Genomic DNA, 23,826 nt, shown 5'->3' with positions numbered 1-23,826 from the left:
CACTGCCCTTGTGCTCGTGAATAAAGGATGGAAAAGACGTCTGCGCCACTTGCTCTTGCTCTCTGCACCTCAGATCACATCTCTGAGCTTTCTCTTTCTTTCTGTAGTTAGTGACATCATACATTTGCAAAACCTTCCAAGTCTAAGAACTTATACCTGTAGCTTTCCAGAATGTGTAGTTTAATTTATAACCTGTACTTCCATCTCGTAGTGTATTATTTAGTTTTTGGTTTGTTTCATTTCTATTCAAGGAAGTATGTACCAGTTCTTTGTCTATATTAAGGAAGTGTTCCTTATTATAAGACTCAGCTATTGAAATTTTAAAGGAAGTGGCATATATTTAAATGTGATGTTGACTTACATCAAATGTTTAGTTGAGAGTGCATGCCAAATGGCACACCCCTGCTGGTGAGGCCAGGGGCGGTTAGTTTCCATTCTGGCCCACAGTGGGAAGCTCAGCAACCTCTTCTGCTTGCTCTGCTGACAAGAGGGTTTAGCGTGTGGAGAGTCCACTGGTGAGCCAGCCCTGCAGGTAGCCCCACCAGTTCTGCAGCCCCTTTATTTCAGCAGGTGCGAGGCCCCAGAGCTGCTTTTGCTGCTCACTGGCTCTAGCTAATCACTTTACTCTGAACAGAACTCTCTGAAGGTTCTTATAAGATGCTCTCACCTGGGATGTAGGTTCATCCGAGGAAGAACTCACTTCCATGTGTCTTCTTCACTTATGCTCCTATCACACTGCTTCTGACTTTGGTGGTACCAAGTGTGGCAAAGCCTCTTCCCAGTTTATTTCCAAGACAATGAAGAGCATCTGTGCACAGGGCGTGCTCATGCTTCTCTGTACCTTTGCCTGTGCTTCTCCTCTGCCTGGAATGTTTCTTCCTGCTTATCCATTCTCCATCCTTTTGTAAAACTTGTCTTTTCTTGTCAGGCAGCAGCTCAAACACAAGTCCTCCCATGTTCCCCAGCGGGCCTGTTGCCTTTCTTCTTCCCACTTTCTCTTTTCCTGCTGGTCATACTTGTCTTTTTTTCTCCTTTTATTTTTATTAATGAGCAGCAGGGAGGCAGAGAGACAGACTCCTGCATGTGCTCCAACTGGGATCCACCTGGCAAGCCCTGTCTGGGGCTGATGCTTTGCCCATCTGGGCCTGCTGTTCCATTGCTTGGCAACTGAGCTATTTCATATTTCAGCACCTGGGGGAGGCCATGGAATCATCCTCAGCGCCTGGGGCCAGCCTAGTTAAACCACCTGAGCCAATGGCTACAGGAGGGGAATAGAGAGAGGGAGAGAGAGAGGAGGGGGAGGGGGAGGGGTAGAGAAGCAGATGGTCACTTCTCCAGTGTGCCCTGACCAGGAATCGGACGTGGGACATCTACACGCCGAGCTGACACTCTACTGCTGAGCCAACTGGCCAGGGCCCATACTTTTCTTAACTATGTTCATTGTTCATTTCTAGTGTCTTTCTCTTCACCAGGTTGTAAACTCTTTGAAAGTGCTATGTATTTTTCTTTTGATATCCTCAGCATCTAACTTGGTGCTAAGTTAAACATTTGTTGAGTAATGAACAAACAAATCAGTAATACCTGGTTATATCCTTCTGCTCTTTCCTTTCTCTCACCATTTTCTATTCACAATCAAAGTTTCACTCTGTCCAACGCACATTCCATCCCTTGTACCGTCTGTTGCATGAATTAGGGAGAAATAGGAGATCTGTTTTTTCATTGATCCAGTCTCTTACCAAGTAGACCTTTTCTGTATTGTTAAATTCTAGGGACATGGAAGGGTTAGGATCTCCTTACCCAGTCCTTTACTTGGAGACACTCAGGATTTGTTTTCTGCTTGGTTGTTTCAAAGCCATGGGCAGCCTTCTGCATGGGGCCTGTTTCCTCCATGGAGGCAGTGTGGCCTAGGCCAGCGGTTCTCAACCTGTGGGTTGTATAATAAATATGTCTTTTCCGATGGCTTTAGGCGACCCCTGTGTTTTGGTCGTTTGACCCCCACTGGGGTCGTGACCCACAGGTTGAGAACCGCTGCCCTAGAGGCTGGTAGGTAGCCACTTGGCACCACAGGAACATGAGGGAAGAGAAACAAGATTTATTTAGAATTTGTGTAGACCAGGGGTCTCAAACTCAACTCAGCATGTGGGCTGCAGAGCAAGATCACAGCCATTCGGTGGGCCGCACTAGGTCTACAAAAGGCAACTGTTACGCAACACTTTTCTCACTGCAGTTGAAAACAAACAAAAAAATCAGTACAAAATTGTTTGGCGGGCCGCGAGTTTGAGACCCCTGGTGTAGATCCTTGTCATTACAGCAGAGCATATACATTAGGGTATAGTTGAGAAAAAGGCCAGGCCTTACATACCAGCCTAACGAATGTGAACTTGTCCCAAGAGGAATTTGGGAGCCATTGAAGGCTGAGAAGAGGAGGCAGAATTCTTCTTGGATTATTAGCTGCTGGAGCCATGGACTAGATTCTGGCTCATCCCATCTGAAGGACAGGACCCTGGAGGAGAGGGTCTTGTTGGCATTACCTGGAAGAATATTGGTATGGTTTGAATTCTTTCACTCTCACCTAAGTGACTCATGGCACTGTCAGTCCTTGCCTTGGCTGTGGTAACATGGGCTCCCTGCTCTTCTCACGGTGACTCTCGCTCTCCGGGCTGTTTCTGCACAGCAGTCTAGAGCGAGAGCTTTCTAAAACCATATCCATCACCGCCCCATTTCCAGGGTGTTTGCACTTAGAGCAGCGCCCAGAGGCAGCCCTCAGGAGCTCAGGGCTCTGTGCAGGCTGCTTCCCAGCAGCCCCCGGACCCCGCGCCCCACGTCCCCTCTGCTTCCCAGCAGCCCCCGGGCCCCCCGCCCACGTCCCCTCTGCTTCCCAGCAGCCCCCGGGCCCCGCGCCCCACGTCCCCTCTGCTTCCCAGCAGCCCCCGGACCCCGCGCCCCACGTCCCCTCTGCTTCCCAGCAGCCCCCGGGCCCCCCGCCCCACGTCCCCTCTGCTTCCCAGCAGCCCCCGGGCCCCCCGCCCCACGTCCCCTCTGCTTCCCAGCAGCCCCCGGGCCCCCCGCCCACGTCCCCTCTGCTTCCCAGCAGCCCCCGCGCCCCGCCCACGTCCCCTCTGCTTCCCAGCAGCCCCCGGACCCCCCGCCCACGTCCCCTCTGCTTCCCAGCAGCCCCCGGGCCCCCCGCCCCACGTCCCCTCTGCTTCCCAGCAGCCCCCGGGCCCCCCGCCCACGTCCCCTCTGCTTCCCAGCAGCCCCCGGGCCCCCCCGCCCCACGTCCCCTCTGCTTCCCAGCAGCCCCCGGGCCCCCCGCCCACGTCCCCTCTGCTTCCCAGCAGCCCCCGGGCCCCCCGCCCCACGTCCCCTCTGCTTCCCAGCAGCCCCCGGGCCCCCCGCCCATGTCCCCTCTGCTTCCCAGCAGCCCCCGCACCCCGCGCCCCACGTCCCCTCTGCTTCCTGTGCTCCTGGCCAGAGGGCTGTCTGTGCCTCTGCACTCTGTGCTGTCTCCTCTGCCTGGAGCTTCTTCCTCCGTGTCTCCCTTTAGTCAGGCCTCTCCTCAGACCGCATCTTCTCGTAAAACCTTCTGAACACCATCCTCATTATCCATCTTCTTTCCTTGCTTTGTTTTTCTTCAGAGCATGTAGAGCCACCTGACCTGGTGTGTGAATCATCTTACTGACTGTATGGCCCGTGTTCCCAGCCGGTACAGGAGTTACCTAATTTGGGGTGTGGTGGGTGAACCTCATATGTCTTGTTTATGCTGTTCCTGGTGCCAAGACAACTCCTGGAACATAGAAGGGACTCAATAAATATTTGGCAACTGAATGGGTCAGATTTGGGCATTAACTCTCCTAGTTTTGCTACGTGGGCCTGGTACTGAACCTGCGTATCCAGACGGCATTCATGCCTCTCATGTAAGGGTGTTTTAAACTATGAAGTATCAGTGTGGACCTAGGATAGTGAAATCTTCCCACCTCTCTCTTCCCACTGCCCACCCCCTCCTCGGGAGAAGTGTGAAGTTGGCGTGATTGGGTAGTGAGCATGGAGTCCCTGGGTGGAAGTGGGCTTTGCTGACTGCTGCAGTCAGGTAGACACTCTCGGAGAGGTCATGATCACACTGAGAATAGAAAGTCAGAAACACAAGCAAATTCCCTTTAGTTTGTCTGTGTTCTTATACAATTATATTTTTAATTTAAAATCAGTATCACGTGTGAGATGGGTCACTATTTACAAATCTGAACCAGGATAACAGCATGTCCCGAAGGAGTGCTGGCCCTTCACTGGCCAGGTGGCAGCCTCAGCCTCGGAGGGTGGGTGGTCTCGCCAGTGGCAGGCAGAGAGGAGCCCTGGGTCGGGCCCCCAGGCGCTGCTGTAGCTCTCCTGTGCTTGTCTGTGGGAGGGGGGGTGCTTCGTTCCTCTTCTTCCTTTTGGCTGAGTCTCAAACAGCTTAAGTCATTTGCCAGAGTCTTAAAACTTGTAGGTGTTGAAACTTAGATTTGAATCCAGTTCTGCAAACCTCAGATTTCATTTTCCTGCCTACTGACTCTCCTTGATTGAATGACATGAGGTTTTATGTACCCGTTTCTCATACTGCCACCTGTCCATTGCATCAGCATTTTTATGTTTCTCCTGGCCCTCTCGTCTCACTGACCCTCGGTTAGTGTAGACCTCGGCTCCTCATGCGGGTCTTGGCTGCTTTCCTTCTCATTTCTGAGCTCCCTGTGTTTCTTCTCAGCCATGTCTGACCTTTGGTGAGACCCCATGGGTCAGTCTTTTCACAGAGAGGGCAGTGGGCAAGGGCAGGCAACTAGCAAGAAGGGAACATGTGAGCCGTCCAGCCCAGCTTGATCCACAGCCCAGGGAATGGGTCTTGAGCGTTAGATGTCAACCAGGGTTCTCTCTGCCTCCTCTGTCCCCTCCTGGGGAGCTGTGTCAGCGCTTGGGGTCCTTGTGCCTGGCCCCCCACCACCCGGCTCGCAGGAGCATGGCCTGGCCCTGCTGCCTCTGAGGACTCAGCCCGCTTCCGCACTGGGGCTGCCCAGCACAGATGCACCCAAGAGGAGGTTTGGTTCATTTTAGTTAGCTGTGCCCAGCTTTGAGTGGACAAAAGGGTGTCTGATGTTCTGCATTGAGCAGACTTTTCTGTTTAGTCTGTAAATACCACTTCAGGGTTCTGAAATAAAAGTCACGGTTCTCTCTCATCCTTCCCAGAAACCCAAACTTGTAAGTCAGTTTTGAGGTTTGATGAAGATGCTGACTGAACTTTAGGACTATTCTGTCTGGGCCTCACCCAGTTATTTCTTCCCGTCACTTGGCACCGGTGACTGGAGCTTCCTGAGGCAGGTCTGGGCCTGGGCTTCTCCCACAGCCCTCAGGAGCTTGGCCCTGTGCCACAACGAGCGTCTCTCGGGGCCACACTGGGTGACGGTGGCTTGACATATTTGACAAGACCATTGTGAAGGACCTCAGAGGTTTGCCCTTGTGGACCAAGTCTTCTCAGGAAACGTCTCTTCTGGAATATTCCTTGTTCAAAGCTAAACCAGGATTGATTAGTCTTGGCCTTTAATCTGTATTTTTTAGTGGTTCAGACACACTTGATGGGGCACAGCACTCACTAGATTGGGCAAGCCAGATGCTGCCATAGCTTGCTGTGTTTGGTCTGATGTCACGAGCAGCTAGAAACATCCAGAAGGAAGCAGGCAGGGCCACCCCAAGGAACAAGGACTCGGGGATAAAGGAGAAAGGCCAAGCAGGGTCCGGGGGTCTCTGGGCAGCCTAGTTTGTCCCTTTTGTGAAATATTTTCCAAAGATGAAGACCACAACCTTTAAACTCTGTTGAGTTCAATTTACAGGATTCCAGGCCTAAATGATTAGCCCACAACTTCTAGAAAAAGAGGCTGTGTGTGCGGCAGACAGTGCCCGCACGTGCAGACCTTTCATTACATGCTCTAACCGTCCTGCCGTTTGCTCACACCAGCAAAAACCCGGGCCGCGGACCTGCTGGTGAATCCCCTGGACCCACACAATGCCGATAAAATTAGAGTTAAAATTGCTGACCTGGGAAACGCTTGTTGGGTGGTAAGTAGCATTTTCTTCCAGAAGCATTTTGGTGATGTGTTAGAAGACATGTTTTCTCTTTCAGTGTGTTCCTCACTGGTGACGCAGTCTGTTCCCTTTCAGCACAAACACTTCACAGAAGATATCCAGACGCGTCAGTACAGATCCATAGAGGTTTTGATAGGAGCAGGATACAGTACGCCTGCTGACATTTGGAGCACGGCGTGTATGGTAAGGACTCCCGGCCACTGTCTTCATGTGAGAGATCATCACCTGAATGCTCATGTGGGGCAGAGGCTATCATGGGGTGGGTGAGACAGGAAGGTTGCTGCTGTGGTTGTCTTAAGAATTGGAAGAATTTTTTTCAGGCATGTCTAGGGGTGAGGCTTGGTCTGGTCTGGGCTAGTCTATTCTGGTGTGGTCTTTGGAGACAACCTCTTCCCCCGGCCCTGGGCAGCCCACATCCTTGAGAGTCAGAGCCCTCTGCATGGTGGTCCAAGGCCGCAGTTCCTCTGTGGCTTCTGAAGGCTCGCAGGCTGCACACGGCTTCAGCCTTCACGCGTGCTGAGCAGGAAGGTGAGACAGCTGTGTCTTAGGGATGGCCATCGGACGCTGAAAGGCTATAGTCCTTTGTGGCGGCCTCTGACAGACCTTACCTTCTCACTGGAGGGGAGAGGACACCCATCTACCAACGTTCTGCCTCTCTCCTTTTATGAAGTACAGTCCAGAGAGTATTCTGGCTTGTTGCTCGGGGCTGTCCAGCCCCTGGGAGACGGCAGGCTCTGCATCTGCCCCTCTGACTGAGTGCTCCTGTGGCGTCCACAGCAGTGCTGCCCTCGGGGCCTCTGGATGCCGCCTCTTCCACCACGTGTCATCCGCTTTCACTGCTGGATCTGTGCGTCCTGAGTTTAGTTGTGTCTGATCTCCCCAGGCCCAGCACTGCGTCTGCCTCGCTGACTCCTTACATGTGATTGAGGAACAGAATAGCCCCTTATCTGTCAGCCGGTGTCAGCTCTCTTTCCGCTCCATGGGCTGTACTTTGTGTTGGAAAGGGTGTGTGTGTGTGTGTGTTGATTATGGTGGTGATTCATGTTTTTCTTCATTTTTTTCCCCTATTCTCCTTTGATATTTCAATGCAAGAGAATGTATATAAAGCTTAGCACTTGCCTCATTAAAAAAAGTGCTGAATAGCCTGACCAGGCAGTGGCGCAGTGGAAAGAATGTCAGACTGGGACCCAGAGGACCCAGGTTTGAATCCCGAGGTCGCTGGCTTGAGTGTGGGCTCACCAGCTTGAGCACAGGGTTGCTGGTTTGAGCGTGGGATCATAGACATGACCCCGTGGCTGCTGGCTTGAAGCCCAAGGTCGCTGGCTTGAGCAAGGGGTCACTGGCTTGGCGGGAGCCCCCAGTCAACGCACATATGAGAAAGAAATCAATGAACAACTAAGATGCCACAACGAAGACCTGATGCATCTCATCTCTCTCAGCCTTCCTGTCTGTCCCTCTCTCTGTCACAAAAAAAGTGCTAAATAATTAAATTTATTGTTATTCAAAGATTAATGTAACAATTGAGTGTGTTAGATTGTTTGTCTTCTGATGCTAAAGTAAAAGCTTTTTTTGGATAGACCGGAAGGGAAGAGAGAGATGAGAAGCATCAACTCATAGTTGGTCCATTTTAATTGTTCATTGATTGCTTCGCATAAGTGCCTTAACCTGAACCCTCAGGTCAGGCCTTGGGATCAGGTCGATGATCCTGCGCTCAAACCGGCAACCTGGGGGTTTTGATCCTGGGTTCTCAGCATCCCAGGTTGATGCTTTTTTCACTGCACCACCACCATTCAGGCTAAAAGCCTTAGTGCTAAAATGATATTTTAAAATAATTAGATATTTTGTGTTTTTCAAGTTAGCATAATCTGAGACAATAGATATACGGCCAAATAAAACCAAGGCACTGGTGCCTGCCTTTCTGGTCACATGTTGCTCTGACAGATAATGCCAGATCATTTTTAAAATTAAGTTTTTCAGGAGGTATCAGAAGCTAAGTGCTTGCTGTGACGAGGTATGGGAAAAGACTAGTTGAAAGGATTGGTGGAAATGTGTTTCCTTTGCCTTGGGAGACTGCTGTGGACTCAGCCTGTGTGACTCGGGGGCAGATGCGGGAGGGTGGGGCTCTGGGAAGCTGTGGGTCAGTGGAAAGGGAGCCCTCTGCACAGCTGGAGCTGCGGGGGAGAAACGTTCCACCGCAGGATGTGGCGAGGTCGAGCCTCTGTCCCAGCCGCACGGAAGGGGCTGAACTGGGGCCGCCCTGAATTAGACTGGGAGAACTTTTTCAACTTTGATATTCTGTGCTTCTAATTTTGGGTGTTAAATTTTGGTGATATAACCAGAAAAATAGGACAAGAACACTGATGTAATAGAATAATGATGGAGCTGTCAGTACAGTTTTACACCAGGTGATCTGTTTTACTTTCCGTGAGATGAGGATTTGTCCCCCAGCACAGTCCCCTGTCCTGCCTGCTCTGCTGCGGCCGAGCAGAGTGCAGACACAGTAGCCCTACGGGGAGGCATTGGCTTTGTCTCCTTTTGAGTTTCCCCCCAACCCCACCCTCCCAAGAAATTAGACACAGCTCCCTCAGTGCTTCTAGGGCTCCTCCTGAGGTTTGTAAAAAAAACTTGTCAAAAGAGTGATTTTACTGGAAGGGGCAAGCCTTCATTCCCCACCTCCACCCCTTACCCCGGGTCATGGTGGAGAGGCCCTTTTGTCCTAAGTAGAGAACCTGGAAGAGATGAGGCAGTGTTTCCTCACTCCTCCCCTTTTATGGAAGTTTAAAAATGTAAAATGCATAATTGCAAGCTGCTCTGGGTTGTACTTGGGGGTGAAGCCCAGAGCTGTTTGAGTCTCTGAGCCCCGAGCGTTACAGGGACCCCAGTGCCGACGTGGTCAGAGCAGAGCTTTCACCCCAAGAGGCAGCGACAGAGGGAGGCAGAGTAGTGCTGTGTGCCAGTTGCTGAATCTTTTTTCTTTTCTTGACTCTCGGGGCCCCTCCAGACAAAGTAAATGGTCTAACAGTTCTGTGTGGATCGAGTTATAGCTGCTCTACATTTGTGTGTCTGTCCCTCGATAGCTGACTTTTCATGGGCTCTGTGGTGAGCCTGAGGCTGCTGAGAAACAGGAAAAGCCGTCTGACAAGTTCCACCAGACTTCTTTAGCACTGGTCGCGTTCCAGAACTTACGGGAACTTACTGGTTCAGAATGGGGCACTTTGGCACGAGAGGGCATTTTAGGAACAAGTCTCTACAGAATCTAAGAACAGAGGTTGGTCCAAGGGAAAGACCTCTGAGAGCATCAGGCCAAGGACAGAGGGAAGAATCCAAAGTTCCCAGTTATTAAAAATAAATCATTATCAAGGTTATAGAGGGAGCAGCTTACTGAGGCGAAGGCAGTTATCTGTGATGGCTTCTCAGCTGCCAGCATAGGAGAAAATCTCAGTGTGCTGAGGCTAGTGTTGTCATAGTCATGTGTGTACCCTGTTGTGCCTGTCCTGTGTGTTGAGAAAGTCTTGTCCCTCTCCAGAGAGCCATGACCAGGTAGTGCGATGGGAGCCTCCTACCAGCCTCTCTCACTTTCTCTTTTAAACCATTTCATTGATAGATTTGCTTGTTTGTTTTATGTGTGTGTATTTTTCCGAAATGAGAAGTGGGGGTTGGCAGAAAGAGACTCTCACATGCACCCAAACAGGATCCACCCGGCATGCCCACTAGGGGGCGATGCTCTGTCCCTCTGGGGCGTTGCTCCATTGCAACTGGAGCCATTCTAGCACCTGAGGCAGAGGCCATGGAGCCATCCTCAGCGCCCTGGCAAACTTTGCTCCAATGGAGCCTTGGCTGCAGGAGGAGAAGACAGAGACAGAGAGGAAGGAGGGGGGGAGGGGTGGAGAACCAGATGGGTGCTTCTCCTGTGTGCCCAGACCAGGAATCGAACCTGGGACTTACACATGCCAGGCCGACACTCTACCACTGAGCCAACCAGCCAGGGTCTCATCGATAGATTTGACTGAAGGATTTCCTTGGAAATATGTGGGTGCAAATCAAAACGGTCATCTTTCAAAAAAATACTCAGCTGACATATCTGAGCATTCGGCTATATGAGTCTATACAGTGAGATTGAAGTAGTTTTGACAGTTAATTGGCAGCGTGAGCGAGGACCCCCAGAAGGTCCTCAGAGTATCGTCATGCAGCTTCGTAGTCTTTCCCCACTCGGGTTACCCCTTTTCCTCCTGGCTTGTAAGGCACTGAGCTGATTGTGTCCTAGGCAGGGAAGGCCCTTCCGGCCACCTAGCATGCAATCCAGATATCCCCCTTGGACTTGTATCCAAATGTGAGATTTTTTCACCCTGGATTGGCCTTCTGTCTTTATTGCTTCTTGGGTGGAGAGGAAAGGCCCCAAGTGAGGACCTTCTCAGGGACTACAGTGTTGGGGCAGCACCTTCCTCAGTGTAGGCACTTGACATGTCCTGGTCCTGCTCAGAGCCAGGTAGGGTTTGGGCAGGGATCCTGCATTCATGAACTATTGGTTCCAGGGTGAGTGCGCCAGCCTGTGGCTTGACTCGAGTGCTGCGGGAGGTGCCCCAACTGCAGGCAGACACTGTTTTCAGAGGGCATCATCCCGCAGCCTGCTCATGGACAGAGGGGAGGGGAGGTCAGCGCAGTGGTGCTCAGCAAGGCAGGAGCGGGGGTTGAGGGGCAGTGCCTTGAGAGGGTGAGCGTTGTGCCTTGTCATAGGTCCACAGGCATCAGTAGAGAGAACGGGCCCTTGAGCGCCTTGCAGAACAGCAAGATCTAATACAGAACAGAAGTTAGCATGATAAAAACCAAAAAATGGAATTTAGCTTATTGTGGGTTTGTTTGTTTTTTCTGAAGCTGGAAACGGGGAGGCAGTCAGACAGACTCCCGCATGCGCCCGACCGGGATCCATCTGGCATGCCCACCAGGGGGCGATGCTCTGCCCATCTGGGGCATCGCTCTGTTGCGACCAGAGCCACTCTAGTGCCTGAGGCAGAGGCCACAGAGCCATCCTCAGCACCCGGGCCATCTTTTGCTCCAATGGAGCCTCGGCTGAAGGAGGGGAAGAGAGACAGAGAGGAAGGAGAGGGGGAGGGGTAGAGAAGCAGATGGGCGCTTCTCCTGTGTGCCCCGGCTGGGAATCGAACCCGGGACTTCCGCACACCAGGCCGACACTCTACCACTGAGCCAACTGGCCAGGGCCTTAGCTTATTGTGTTTTGTTTTGTTTTTGAAACATAGTATTTGATCAGCAGAGCAGCAGCAGTTTTCGTTTCTAAATTAAACTCCTAGGACTGAGATTTGTGTGTGTGTGTGAACGAGGGAAGCAGACTAGCTGGTGGAAATGGGGGAACTGACTTTCCCTCACGCTGGTGTGCTGGGGGCAGACGGTGGTCACCCCAGCAGCCAGCTGTCCTTGCCCTTTTTGAGAGGGGCTGTCAAGCGATCTGCTTCCTCCTGGCCCCGGGGGACAGAGCAAGAGGGGCTTCTTAGGCTCTAGGTCAGGCGTGGCCAACAGTTTTTGCCCCCGGGCCAGATTAGAAAGAAAACTTTCTTCATGGGCTGGATGAAGTATTAAAATTAAAAAATGTTAACTACAAAACCGATTAATTTAAACAAAATTTTATTATGTAATTTGTTTATGAATACATGTGAGTGAAAATAATTTTAATATACAATACTATTTTTATAAAAATATAGTTATATACCGTATAAATATCCAAACTATATCACAGTCAATCAAAACAATATTTAATTAATAGAATGAGCTTGAAGGGGTTATATCGCAAATAAAACAATTATTTCATTTTACAAAAAGCCTGGACACGTTTTCAGTTATCAACTGCAGCTTTTGTCTATGCTACAATGCCACTTGATTCAGCACACTTGACCACAAAAATAACGAATTGTTTGACTTTGGGTGTGCACTGGCAAATTCCACCTAAAAGAATGTGGGTTTCACATCGCCGCTAAACGTCAAACAGTTCCTATCAAGTACAAACGAGTACAAAAGTTGTAAATCTTTATAATAGAATTTTTTAAAAAAATAAAGAAGTATCGCAAATTCATTCAACCAATTATTGGAAGTTAACCCTAGATTAGTTACACGCGGAATTCTTTTTCGCCTATCACTATCTTCTTAAATATCTCAGTTTCCAATAATCAAAGACGCTTCCGCTTCTGAGTAGCTGAGATTTTTAAAGTAGCGGAGAATATTAAAAATTTAATCGTGGGCCGCATAAACTCATTATGCCGGCCGGATTCGGTCCGTGGGCCGTATGTTGGCCATGCCTGCTCTAGGTATCCCTTAGTTGAGTCAGAAATGAACGAAATAATGAGGAGATGCTGAAAATAGCACCTTTCCTTCCTAAGACATGAAAGTCTGCTTCAGTGGAGCACAGAACCCACAGCCCAGGGCCAGCTGGGCCTGCTGGGCAAGGGCAGGCTCTGGATCAGGCAGACCAGGATCTGGGCTGAGCCCTTGTTCTACCAGGAGAGGCTGAGCAAGACGTGGCTTCAGACAGGTCTCTACACGGCTGGTTGCGCATATGTGAACGTGTTCGTTTTGCTTTTTGCAGAACGAAGAGAGAGCATAGCCCTCCTGTCTTCCAGTAGATATGTAAGCCTATTTCTGAAGTGTCTTTGAACTTTTTGGAAGAAAGAAAAAAAAATTGTATTGAGCACTTTAGGAGGCTCTTTGGTTTGATTCAGATCTTATACAAGGGCCAAAGCTTAGTGACTCAGGGTTCGGTCTCTGTGAGTGCTTATTAGCATGTCATCTGTTGTGTCCTAGGCATTTGAGCTGGCAACGGGAGATTATTTGTTTGAACCGCATTCTGGAGAGGACTATTCCAGGGATGAAGGTGAGTAGTGCTGTTGCTGAACACTAGTCTGGGTTTCCCAAGGGTCCTGAAATTCTGGAGAGGATTGTATATTGTACTGAACTAGAGCTGTGCACTGGTTTTCAAACACCAAATGCAGATGCTTGTCTTTGAGCTTGAACCCTCGCATCGGTGGCAGTGAATGGGCAGAGCCTCCTGGTTGGGGCAGCGTCCCAGACACCCTCCTGCCGCCCAGGCCGCGCCCGAGGCAGGAGATGGCAGGCTGCACGAGCCCAGCCTCTCTGTGGGCCAGCTGCTCCCTGACCAGCTCATTTTCCCCTCCTTCTGGGAGCTGAGTTGAAAAGCAGGGAATTCAACTGAATTCCATGTGTACACCTGGCCGTCTTCATGCCTGCTCGTGATGCTGGGGTGAGCTGGCAGTAACTCCTGTCACTGCTCCACGTGTGCTGAGGTCTGCCTGTCTCCCAGCCATTGCCGGGGTGTGCTGCAGACATTGTTGATTTGAATCAATTTCTGAGTTTTTACTAATTTAAATTTTTTCCTCTTCTTTTATCTCTCCCTCCCTCTGCCCCTCCCATTCCCATATCCTTTTTTCTCTCCTCCATAGACCACATAGCCCACATCATAGAGCTGCTAGGCAGTATCCCAAGGCACTTTGCTCTGTCTGGAAAGTACTCTCGGGAATTCTTCAACCGCAGAGGTAGTACCTCTTCTCTTTGGAAAGCGCCATGATGCAGACAGAAACGGAATAGCAGCTGCTGATCGCAGCGTTCATGATGACAAAGGCATTTCTCCTAAATTTTAAAAAGCAACCCAGCGGAATTCCTATGCTGTTTAAAAGCCGAGAGGGAAGACTGCATTTGGCCCAGTGCTGCGGTCACCCTGTGTCTCAGCGCTGCCACAGGGCCCTTGGCGCTGGTGCCGGTGCCGGGCCCCTTGGGCCAGGCCAGGGCTTTGACCAGGCCGCGCTCTGTTTCTGTCTGCGCGGGCGGCGGCTGTGTCTGCATGCAGTGTACTGATTAAACTGTCGTGTGTTTCTGTTTTGCTGGCAATGTTTCCCAATGCAGATCACATAGCATTGATCATTGAACTGCTGGGGAAAGTCCCTCGAAAATACACTATGTTGGGGAAATATTCCAAGGAGTTTTTCACCAGAAAAGGTAACGGTATTTATGCAACACTAATTTCAGCATAATCCTCTCCCAAAAGGAGAAATTATGCTTTTGCATTTGGGCAGTAAAGTCTGGACTTTTACAACTGGGGGATTCTGCTAAAGAGAGCACCCAAGAAATAAACAGGAGTAAACAGTCTGATACCTGTGGAATAGGAATTTTTGTAAGAGAACCTTCCTAAACCCTTTGTCTCCTCCACTTGTCTTCTCTCCTGCTCTTGAGTACCAGTCTGTGTGTTGAAGTCTTGGTGAAGGGAATTAAGTGATTTTTAGAAACCAGCTAAACTTACCTTTACATTTTCCTTGTTCACGGAGCCAGGTTGTTCTGCGTTGGAGCAGAGCGGCCTGGAGCCTGCACTTGAGGAACAGCTGTTTTGTGTCCCGAGTGTGGCCTGGGAGCCTCATAGGCTCCAGACCAGAGCCTGCGCTCCACGGCAGCTCCTCACACTGTGTTACAAGTGGTTTTATTTTAATATTGTGGTTCTTGTTTGTCTTCCCTCACCATGACCCAGAATAACTCTTTCTGTTTCTATGTTCTGTGTAGAGTCCCTTGTTCATGAATTTTGTTTTATTTTTTTTATTATTGGGGGCAAGGGGTGGGTAAAAAGCATCAACTCTTAGTTTCATTACTTTATTTGTTCATTGATTGCTTCTCATACATGCGTTGGCAGGGGTCTTGAGCCCAGCCAGTGACCCCTTGCTCAAGCCAGCGACCTTGAGGTCATTTCAGTGATCCCTCGCTCAAGCTGCTGACCTTGGGGCCTCATGGTCCCAGGTTGTTGCTCTATCCACTGTGCCACCACCAGTCAAGCCATAGTCAGTTTTTAAAAGCACCCCAAACCCCAGAGGGTTTATATTTAAAGAACCCTTCCCCAGTGCCTTTTTTTTTTTTTTTTTTTTTTTGCATGATCATTGCTGTTCCTCTTGATTCATGTTTTTTTAGCTGAAGATATTTTCTGGTTGAAACACCTTCAAAAAACTTCTGAAGTTGGTGTGAGCAGAACATGAAGTTTGTAGAAATTCCTAAAAGTCCCAGATACCCCTTCTCCCTGTTCAGCCTGATTTGGGGCACCAATTCGGCTTATTTTCCTGTGAAATCAGGAACTCTTGTAGTCGTCTTTGATTGTACGCTCTGGGGATGCTCAGCTCCCCAGTCCTTGGTTTTTCTGTAGGTTAATTTCCCTGTTCATACAAGAGGCCTGGGAGCCAGCCACGCGGAGCCTGGTTCCTGCTCTGCTTGTCTGAGCGTGTTGGACCGCGGCTCTCGGCTCTTCTGGGGCCACCTGGGGGTCCCCTGGGACACATGGAACTGGATGCGGTTATTTACTTACTACCTTTTTAAGGGTTATCACAGGAAAAGAAATTGTCAGAGAAAACTGTTCTTCAGAGAACCTTTCTTATTTCAGTTCTGAAAATCTGGTCTTCTAGTCTAGGTCACAGGAGCAAGATAGAAAGTTGCCTGACCTGTGGTGGTGCAGTGGATAAAGCCTCGACTTGGGACACTGAGGTTGCCGGTTCAAAACCCTGGGCTTGCCTGGTCAAGGCACATATGACAAGCAATGAACGACTGAAGTGAAACAACTATGACTTACTTCTCGCTACACACCCCGCTCTGTAAAATCAGTAAATAAAATCTTTAAAAAAAGAAAAAGTTCCCTTCCCCCCAAAAAAGTTTCCCTCCCACACGCAGGCTCACACACAGGCCCAAGTAGCGGTAAGGGTGGCGAAACAGCTTGGCCATGAACTGTGTTTAGGACAGCTGGGGTCCTGAGCTGTAAGACAGGCCCATGTCCTCACGTCATCGTGGAGCCAGTTTCCTCATGGCGATGGGAGTAATTTCAGGGTGCGTTATTGTAAGAAAATATAAGAGGATGCATGTCGCACACGGTCCAGTTGTAGCTAATGTCATTATTGCCAAAGCGAAGTGATATGCAGGAAAACACTGTAAACATTATGAACTACTAGACAGCAATATTACTGAGAAAACAGACTAAGTTTTCCTATGTTCCAGAAAATGGTTGAAGCAAGGGAAAGCTCTGGATTTTTATGACCTTGGATTCAGTGTGGCTTGGAGAATTGTGTTTATTTTAACCAAGGCAGACCCCTTCTTCCACATTTCAGTGTTTTCCGAGCCTGCGAGGATGGCCTGGCCGCAGGAGGACTTGGCTGGTAGATGACTTGCAGCGAAGCCTCACCATATCCTTCTCCCTCCCAGGTGGGGGGCGGGCCGGGCCGGGGTGGCCGAGAGCCACCGGCTGCTCTGTCGTGGAAACGGAGAGCAGTGTGACCTGCTGGTGCTCCGGGGTGGGGAAGAGCCGAGAGGCGCTGGACCTGGCAGGTGGGCAGGTCTGGCAGCAGGCTGCCGTGGGCAGAAGGCATGGTGAGGACCAGCTGCCAGCAAGGGACTCAAGGAGTTTCCTTCACTCGTGCTGCTGCTCAGAGGCCCAGGCTCTTCATTTCTCCTTGTCCATGGTCTGAGGTTGGGAACCCCGGGCTGTGCTCTGTGGGGAAGAGGAGGAGTAGGACCCAAAGGAGAGCCTTGAATGGTGAGAAGTAAAGTTATGGACCTATCTGTTAGGACCTCTCTGAGCAGCCCGAGGGCCCCTGTGCTGTGGTGGCCGCTGCGCAGAGGCAGCTGCGCCCGCAGCCTCCTCACCCTTCCAGGGCTACCTGCAGAGGGGAGGTTGGCGAGTGGAGCTCAGTGAACCGGTGTCAGATGGGGTTGGTGTCGGCTCAGGGCTCCTTGTCCTGTGGCCCTTTGTGCTGCCAGCTGACTTTCAGGTTGGCCTTTCCATCAGCACCCGTGCACCTGGGACAGCTCGTGGTTGTGCCCATGGCTGCGGCACACGGCCTCTGTCCAGCCCCATCCCGTCATCGCATCTACACTGCAGGGCTTCATACACTGCTTTCTGAGGCGCTTGTTTGAAGGTGGCCTGTGGAAGTGAAATGCGCTTAGCATTCTTGGTATAGGACAGTGATCGGCAAACTCATTAGCAGAGCCAGATAGCAACAGTACAGCAATTGAAATTTCTTTTGAGAGCCAAATTTTTTAAATTTAAACTATATAGTTAGGTACATTCCTTATTGAGGTAGCGCCCGCACATGGTATTTTGTGGAAGAGCCGCATGTGGCTCACAAGCCGCGGTTTGCTGACCAGGGTATAGATAGAAACATTTTGATTCAGTGGGGTTTTTTGTGTTTTTTTTTTACAGAGAGGGATAGATAGGGACAGACAGACAGGAACGGAGAGAGATGAGAAGCATCAATCATCAGTTTTTCCTTGCGACACCTTAGTTCATTGATTGCTTTCTCATATGTGCCTTGACCATGGGGCTACAGTAGACCAGGTAATCCCTTGCTCGAGTCAGCGACCTGGGGTCCAAGTTGGTGAGCTTTTGCTCAAACCAGATGAGCTCACACTCAATCTGGCGACCTCAGGGTCTCGAACCTGGGTCCTCCGCATCCCAGTCCAATGCTCTATCCACTGTGCCACTGCCTGGTCGGGCTGATTCAGTGTTAATGTGATACTTGTCTTTTATGTCCCCTGTCTTTAGGTGGAAGGGAGAATTTATGACTAAGCAAGAAATCCCCTGAAATGACTGAGAATTGGGACTTAAGTTCTTTCTGATTATTATTTCTTTATAATAACTGTGAAGATCAGAGGGATTTAGGAATTTTACAGAAGTTACAGGAACATTATGGTGAATAAGGGCCTGTCATGGAAATAGATTTCAGGATGAGGGACATGATATATTTCATAAGAAATGTGTTTGGGCACGCCTTCCTAATATATGTGAAATACGCATTTTAAGCTGAGGACCCAGGTTCAAAACTCCAAGGTGCCCTGGCTGGTTGGCTCAGCGGTAGAGCGTCGGCCTAGCGTGCGGAGGACCCGGGTTCGATTCCCGGCCAGGGCACACAGGAGAAGCGCCCATTTGCTTCTCCACCCCTCCGCCGCGCCTTCCTCTCTGTCTCTCTCTTCCCCTCCCACAGCCAAGGCTCCATTGGAGCAAAGATGGCCCGGGCGCTGGGGATGGCTCTGTGGCCTCTGCCCCACGCGCTAGAGTGGCTCTGGTCGCAACATGGCGACACCCAGGATGGGCAGAGCATCGCCCCCTGGTGGGCAGAGCGTTGCCCCATGGTGGGCGTGCCGGGTGGATCCCGGTCGGGCGCATGCGGGAGTCTGTCTGACTGTCTCTCCCTGTTTCCAGCTTCAGAAAAATGCAAAAAAAAAAAAAAACTCCAAGGTTGCTGGCTTGAGCATGGGCTCAGCCGGCTTGAGTGTAGCATCCTTAGACATGACCTCATGGTCACTGGCTTGAGCAGCGGGTCACTAGCTCAGCTGGAGCCCCTCCCCCCATCAAGACATGTTTGAGAAATAAATCAATGAACAGCTGAAGTGCCGCAACAAAGAATTGATGCTTCTCATCTCTCTCCCTTCCTGTCTGCCTGTACCTGTCTGTATCTTTCTCTCTCTCTCTAAAAAAAAAGTATGTATTTTGGAAGGAAAGTGTCTCTTTTTAATTTTTATTTATTAACTTAAGAGAGAAGCATTGATTTGTTTTTCCACTTACACATTCCTTGGTTGATCTTGTATGTGCGAGTGAGGATTGAACCCGCAACCTTAGTGTATGGGGATGACGCTCTAACCAACGGAGCTACCCAGCCAGGGCCGAAGAAGGTGTGTATTCTTAAATGTATTCATTAAAGAATTTTTTTCTAAAATACCTATATGCCAGAGCTGGTAACAAGAAAAGTAAAACTGAAAACCACTGGTTTGTGTCACGTTGGGTTTCTGTCCGGCCAGCGTTGTAGAAGGAGTGGGAGTGGGAGCGGGTCTGCTGCTCGCTGTCCTCCTGGCTGGGAAGTAGTGTTCACCCACCATGAGGCCCGGGAACGAGACGGGGTCTGTGTGTCAAAGCTAAAAGTGAAATGCAGTAAACGGCAGCTGCTTCTAATTCAGGCTCTGTCCTCGTAGGTCCCCGCGCCCAGGTGGGCCCCAGGGACCAGTCAGCTCGGGGCTGATCTTAGCCTGAACTTGGTTCTGTTCCGTGGAAATCATTAGACCAGCTTCCTCATACTAGTGAGTCTTGAAACTTGAAACTACCTTAACTACAATTTCTTCTTAAACATTAGTTAGTTCTGAGTTGTAGAAAGTCTTGTATTCCTTCCCAGTGGTAACTCTTCTCTGAGAGCAGAGCTCTTTGAAAGCAGGCTCATCTGTCTGGTTTACTGCAGGTTCCCAAAGTCAGTATTTACTTTCCCAAGTTAAAAACAGTGACCTGGGTCCAATCAGTGTTTGGGTGCAAGCCTTTGTGAGCTAGAAGCGGGTAGCGGTGTCCACTTCGCCTGGGACGGGCCGGGAGGCCCTGCCCGACTGCCAGCAGACCCCCTGGGACGGGCCAGGAGGCCCTGCCCGACTGCCAGCAGACCCCCTGGGACGGGCCGGGAGGCCCTGCCCGACTGCCAGCAGACCCCCTGGGACGGGCCGGGAGGCCCTGCCCTGACTGCCAGCAGAGCCCCTGGGACGGGCCGGGAGGCCCTGCCCTGACTGCCAGCAGACCCCCTGGGACGGGCCGGGAGGCCCTGCCCTGACTGCCAGCAGACCCCCTGGGACGGGCCGGGAGGCCCTGCCCGACTGCCAGCAGACCCCCTGGGACGGGCCGGGAGGCCCTGCCCGACTGCCAGCAGACCCCCTGGGACGGGCCGGGAGGCCCTGCCCGACTGCCAGCAGACCCCCTGGGACGGGCCGGGAGGCCCTGCCGTGACTGCCAGCAGAGCCCCTGGGACGGGCCGGGAGGCCCTGCCCTGACTGCCAGCAGACCCCCTGGGACGGGCCGGGAGGCCCTGCCCTGACTGCCAGCAGACCCCCTGGGACGGGCCGGGAGGCCCTGCCCGACTGCCAGCAGACCCCCTGGGACGGGACGGGAGGCCCTGCCCGACTGCCAGCAGACCCCCTGGGACGGGCCGGGAGGCCCTGCCCTGACTGCCAGCAGACCCCCTGGGACGGGCCGGGAGGCCCTGCCCGACTGCCAGCAGACCCTTTCACATGTACTTCGGTCCCGTTTGGAAGATGCATGCTAAGGCCCCCACCCCCAGGAGAGTTGTGTTGAGGGACAGAGGATGTGACAGTGATGGTTATGTCCTGGAGACAGACTAGTGACATCCAACTCACAGTGAAGGCATTTTGGGAAATAACAAACCACAAGCCACAGCCAATCATAGGTTTGAGTTACTATTTTAATCATTTAACTTTGAATTTAAATATATGATGTGAAAAAAGAAATTATTGCTATAATAGGTTCAAGTAAACTCTACTATACTTCTTCCATTTATTCCTGTTATTTATTATGATCTACTAATTAGTGAAATACTTATTCTTACTGTATGCATTAAACAGCATTGGGGTTGTTTTTTGTTTTTTAAGTTTTTATTTATTGATTTTATAGAGAGAGGAAGAGGGGGGAACAAGAAGTTAGTTGCTTCACTCTGCCTGTTTGTTGGTTGCTTGTCCTATGTGCCTTGACCCGGGAAGCCCAGGGTGTTGAACCAGTGACCTCAGTGTTCCAGGTCAGCACTCTGTCCATTGCACTGCTACAGGCTGGGCAACGCTGGAATTCTTTTTTTTTTTTTTTGTATTTTTCTGAAGCTGGGAACGGGGAGGCAGTCAGACAGACTCCCGCATGCGCCCAACCGGGATCCACCCGGCACGCCCACCAGGGGGCGATGCTCTGCCCCTCCGGGACATCGCTCTGTCATGACCAGAGCCACTCTGGCGCCTGGGGCAGAGGCCAAGGAGCCATCCCCAGCGCCCGGGCCATCTTTACTCCAATGGAGCCTCGGCTGCGGGAGGGGAAGAGAGAGACAGAGAGGAAGGGAGGGGGATGGAGAAGCAGATGGGCGCTTCTCCTGTGTGCCCTGGCCGGGAATCGAACCCGGGACTTCCGCACACCAGGCCGACGCTCTACCACTGAGCCAACCGGCCAGGGCCTACACTGGAATTCTTTTAAACTTATTTTGCTGTATGCTTTGAACCTGCTTTTTATAACAACTTTATTGAGATTTAATCTACATCGCATACAATTCACCTTTTTAAAGCATACAATTAGTGGTTTTTAGTATATTCACAAAATTGTGCAGTCATCACCACTATCTAATTTTAGAACATTTTCATTATCTCAGAAGGAATCCAATTGGCACACACTCGATTTCTTTCCCACCCCGAGCCCAGCTGCAACTCAGCCACGTGTCATGGATCTGCCCGCGCGGATAGTTCGGTAGATGGACCCCGCGGTGGGAGGGCTTCCGGGTTGGCTTCTTCGTTTGCTGTGTTTCTGAGGTTCATTCATGTGACGGCAGGAGCCAGCAGTCCCCCCGTTTTATGTGTGGGCACACCACATCTAGTTTCTCTGCCAGCTGATGGGTATTTGGGTGGTTTTCACTTTGGTTATTATGAATAGTGTTTCCATAAACATTAATGTACAAGGTTTGTGTGGATGTATGAACGCACATATATGATAGTTGAAATACAATATGTACAAAACTTTTCATTTTGATGAAATCCAATTTCTACTTTTTCTTTTGTTACTGGTGCTTTTGATGTTACATCTAAGAACCATTGCCTACTTCAATATCACTGAGATTCATTCTGTTTTCTTCTAAGAATTTTGTTTGGTTTTTAAAAATATTTTGTTGATTGATTTTGCAGAGAGGTTAGTGGGGAGAGGGGTAAGTATCACCTCACAGCTGCTTCACTGCAGCTGTTCGGTGGGTGGCCGTGGGCGTGTCCGCTTGTCCAGGCAGCCCGTTGTTTCACCCCTGCGCCACCACCGGGCAAGCAGGAGTTGGTTTCAGATCTTACATTTAGATCTGTGATCCATTTTGAATTAATTTTTGTATGTATAGGAGATAGGGTTTAAACAGATTTTTGAACTCAAATATTTGCCTACATGTACTTTGTAGGAATATGTTCAAATTTCTGTGTTTTGTGACTTGCTTTACACCAGTAAATTATTTGATAGGTTTCCTTTCTATGTGTGTGCTGTTAAAATTTAATATATTTTGGTTTTATTTTATTACCAGCATTCACTGAAATATATAGTACCATATATGAAATAAAAACCTGTTTGCTGGAATATTACAATTTCATACACAAAAGCATATATTTCCCTTCACAAATCACTTAAAATAATATTTAAGAGACATGTAATGGAAGTGCTGAACTTATTTCCTTGAAAAATAGTCTAGGCATCTGGGACTGGCAGATAGAGTCACCGCCCAAAGCTTCTGCTCTGGAGAGAAGCCTCCCCAAGGCCTGTCTCCTGTGGGTTTCTGCGGCCCAGGGCACCTAGCCAGGCCCCGGGGCTGTTCTTTGGGAATATTTTTATCAGTTTACAATGATGCTAGTTAGATCTGCATAAATAATTTTCATAGCCTCTCATCATTGAATTATTTTATCACTATTATGCATATTTTTATTTTTTGAGAGAAAGAAAAGGCAGGAAGGGAAGAGAGAGGAAGAAGAGAGATGAGAAGCATCAACTTAAGTTGCAGCACTTTAGTTGTTCATTGACTGCTTCTCATACGTGCCTTGACCAGAGCAGGGTGTGGGGAGGAGTCTCCAGCTGAGCCAGGGACCTCAAGGTTTCGAATCTGGGACCTCAGTGTTCCAGGCTGATGCTCTACCCACTGTCAGGCTATTATGCAGATTTTCAGTCAACTTTGGTGTAAACCATACCTCTTCACTAAAGATTGTACTTACTTTTAACCTCTTGATAGGTATTAGTCAGTATAAAAACTGGTACCCTCAGGACTACCCATCTTTGTGGCTCTGAGCACACAACACACTGCTTCTCTGTAGTTGCATTCATTCCCAAACCTGGACAGTATTTATTCCAAGTCAGAAGAGGTGAGTGTGTGAAAAGTACTTTCTTCCCTTCCAGAGAGCTTGTTTAGCATGTTAACATATGAGCTTTCTCAAAATCAATAGAGCTGCCTTACAGAAAATGCAGAGGGAGAAACAGCCTTACACCAAAGCTGGTGTTTGGGGACCTACTTGATATCTTCATGGGCACTTTGAAGATCACTTTTGTGATCGTGTGTATATTTGATTTCCATTCTTTTTTGAGGGGGAAGGAATTTTTTTCTCTAGTGAGAAGCGGGGAGGCAGAAAGACTCCCACATGTACCCAACTGGGATCCACCCGGCATGCCCACCAGGGGGCGATGCTCCATTGCAACCAGAGCCATTCTAGCACCTGAGGTAGAGGCCCTGGAGCCATCCTCAGCTCCCAGGCCAACTTAACTCCAGTGGAGCCTTGGCTGCGGGAGGGGAAGAGAGAGAGAGAGAGGAAGGAGAGGGGGAGGGGTGGAAAAATAGATGGGCGCCTCACCTGTGTGCCCTGGCCGAGAATCAAACTCAGGACTTCCACACACCAGGCCAACGCTCTACCACTGAGCCAACCGGCCAGGGCTGACTTCTGTTCTTTTACTACCAAATATTTTACCATATAATTTCCCCCATATTAATTAATTAGTATTAAATAATATTTATCAAGTGAATGTACCATGGCTGTCTTTGTTTTGTTTTGTTTTGTTTTGAACCACCATTCTCCTGTTACTGAGCATTTGAGAATTTGCAAGTATATATAATTTTGCAGTGAACATATTTGGGGGCGGGGTTGCCAGGGTTT

At 50.0% G+C, this 23,826-nt stretch overlaps 1 protein-coding gene and 1 non-coding gene across 9 annotated transcripts in view; one reads left to right on the top strand and one right to left on the bottom strand.

Annotated features, from left to right (window-relative positions):
• Positions 1 to 23,826, top strand: part of SRPK2 (SRSF protein kinase 2) — a 300,854-nt gene that overhangs the window by 274,378 nt on the left and 2,650 nt on the right. For 4 of the 8 annotated variants that reach the window (XM_066354334.1, XM_066354333.1, XM_066354338.1 and 1 more), the window contains 5 exons: positions 5,981 to 6,081; positions 6,184 to 6,291; positions 12,916 to 12,985; positions 13,572 to 13,664; positions 14,032 to 14,124. In XM_066354334.1, the coding sequence (XP_066210431.1) occupies positions 5,981 to 6,081; positions 6,184 to 6,291; positions 12,916 to 12,985; positions 13,572 to 13,664; positions 14,032 to 14,124 (465 nt within the window). The remainder of the gene's footprint in view (positions 1 to 5,980; positions 6,082 to 6,183; positions 6,292 to 12,915; positions 12,986 to 13,571; positions 13,665 to 14,031; positions 14,125 to 23,826) is intronic. The other 4 variants (XM_066354335.1, XM_066354341.1, XM_066354337.1 and 1 more) reach the window with 3 other exon arrangements.
• TRNAT-GGU (transfer RNA threonine (anticodon GGU)) lies at positions 21,050 to 21,125 on the bottom strand. Its single transcript has one exon. It is a non-coding gene; the product is annotated as a tRNA-Thr (tRNA).

Source organism: Saccopteryx leptura, chromosome 12 (genome assembly GCF_036850995.1).
Source record: "Saccopteryx leptura isolate mSacLep1 chromosome 12, mSacLep1_pri_phased_curated, whole genome shotgun sequence".
Classification (NCBI taxonomy): domain Eukaryota; kingdom Metazoa; phylum Chordata; class Mammalia; order Chiroptera; family Emballonuridae; genus Saccopteryx; species Saccopteryx leptura.
The sequence above is the reverse complement of the archived record's forward strand: the minus strand, read 5'-3'. Positions and strand labels throughout refer to the sequence as shown.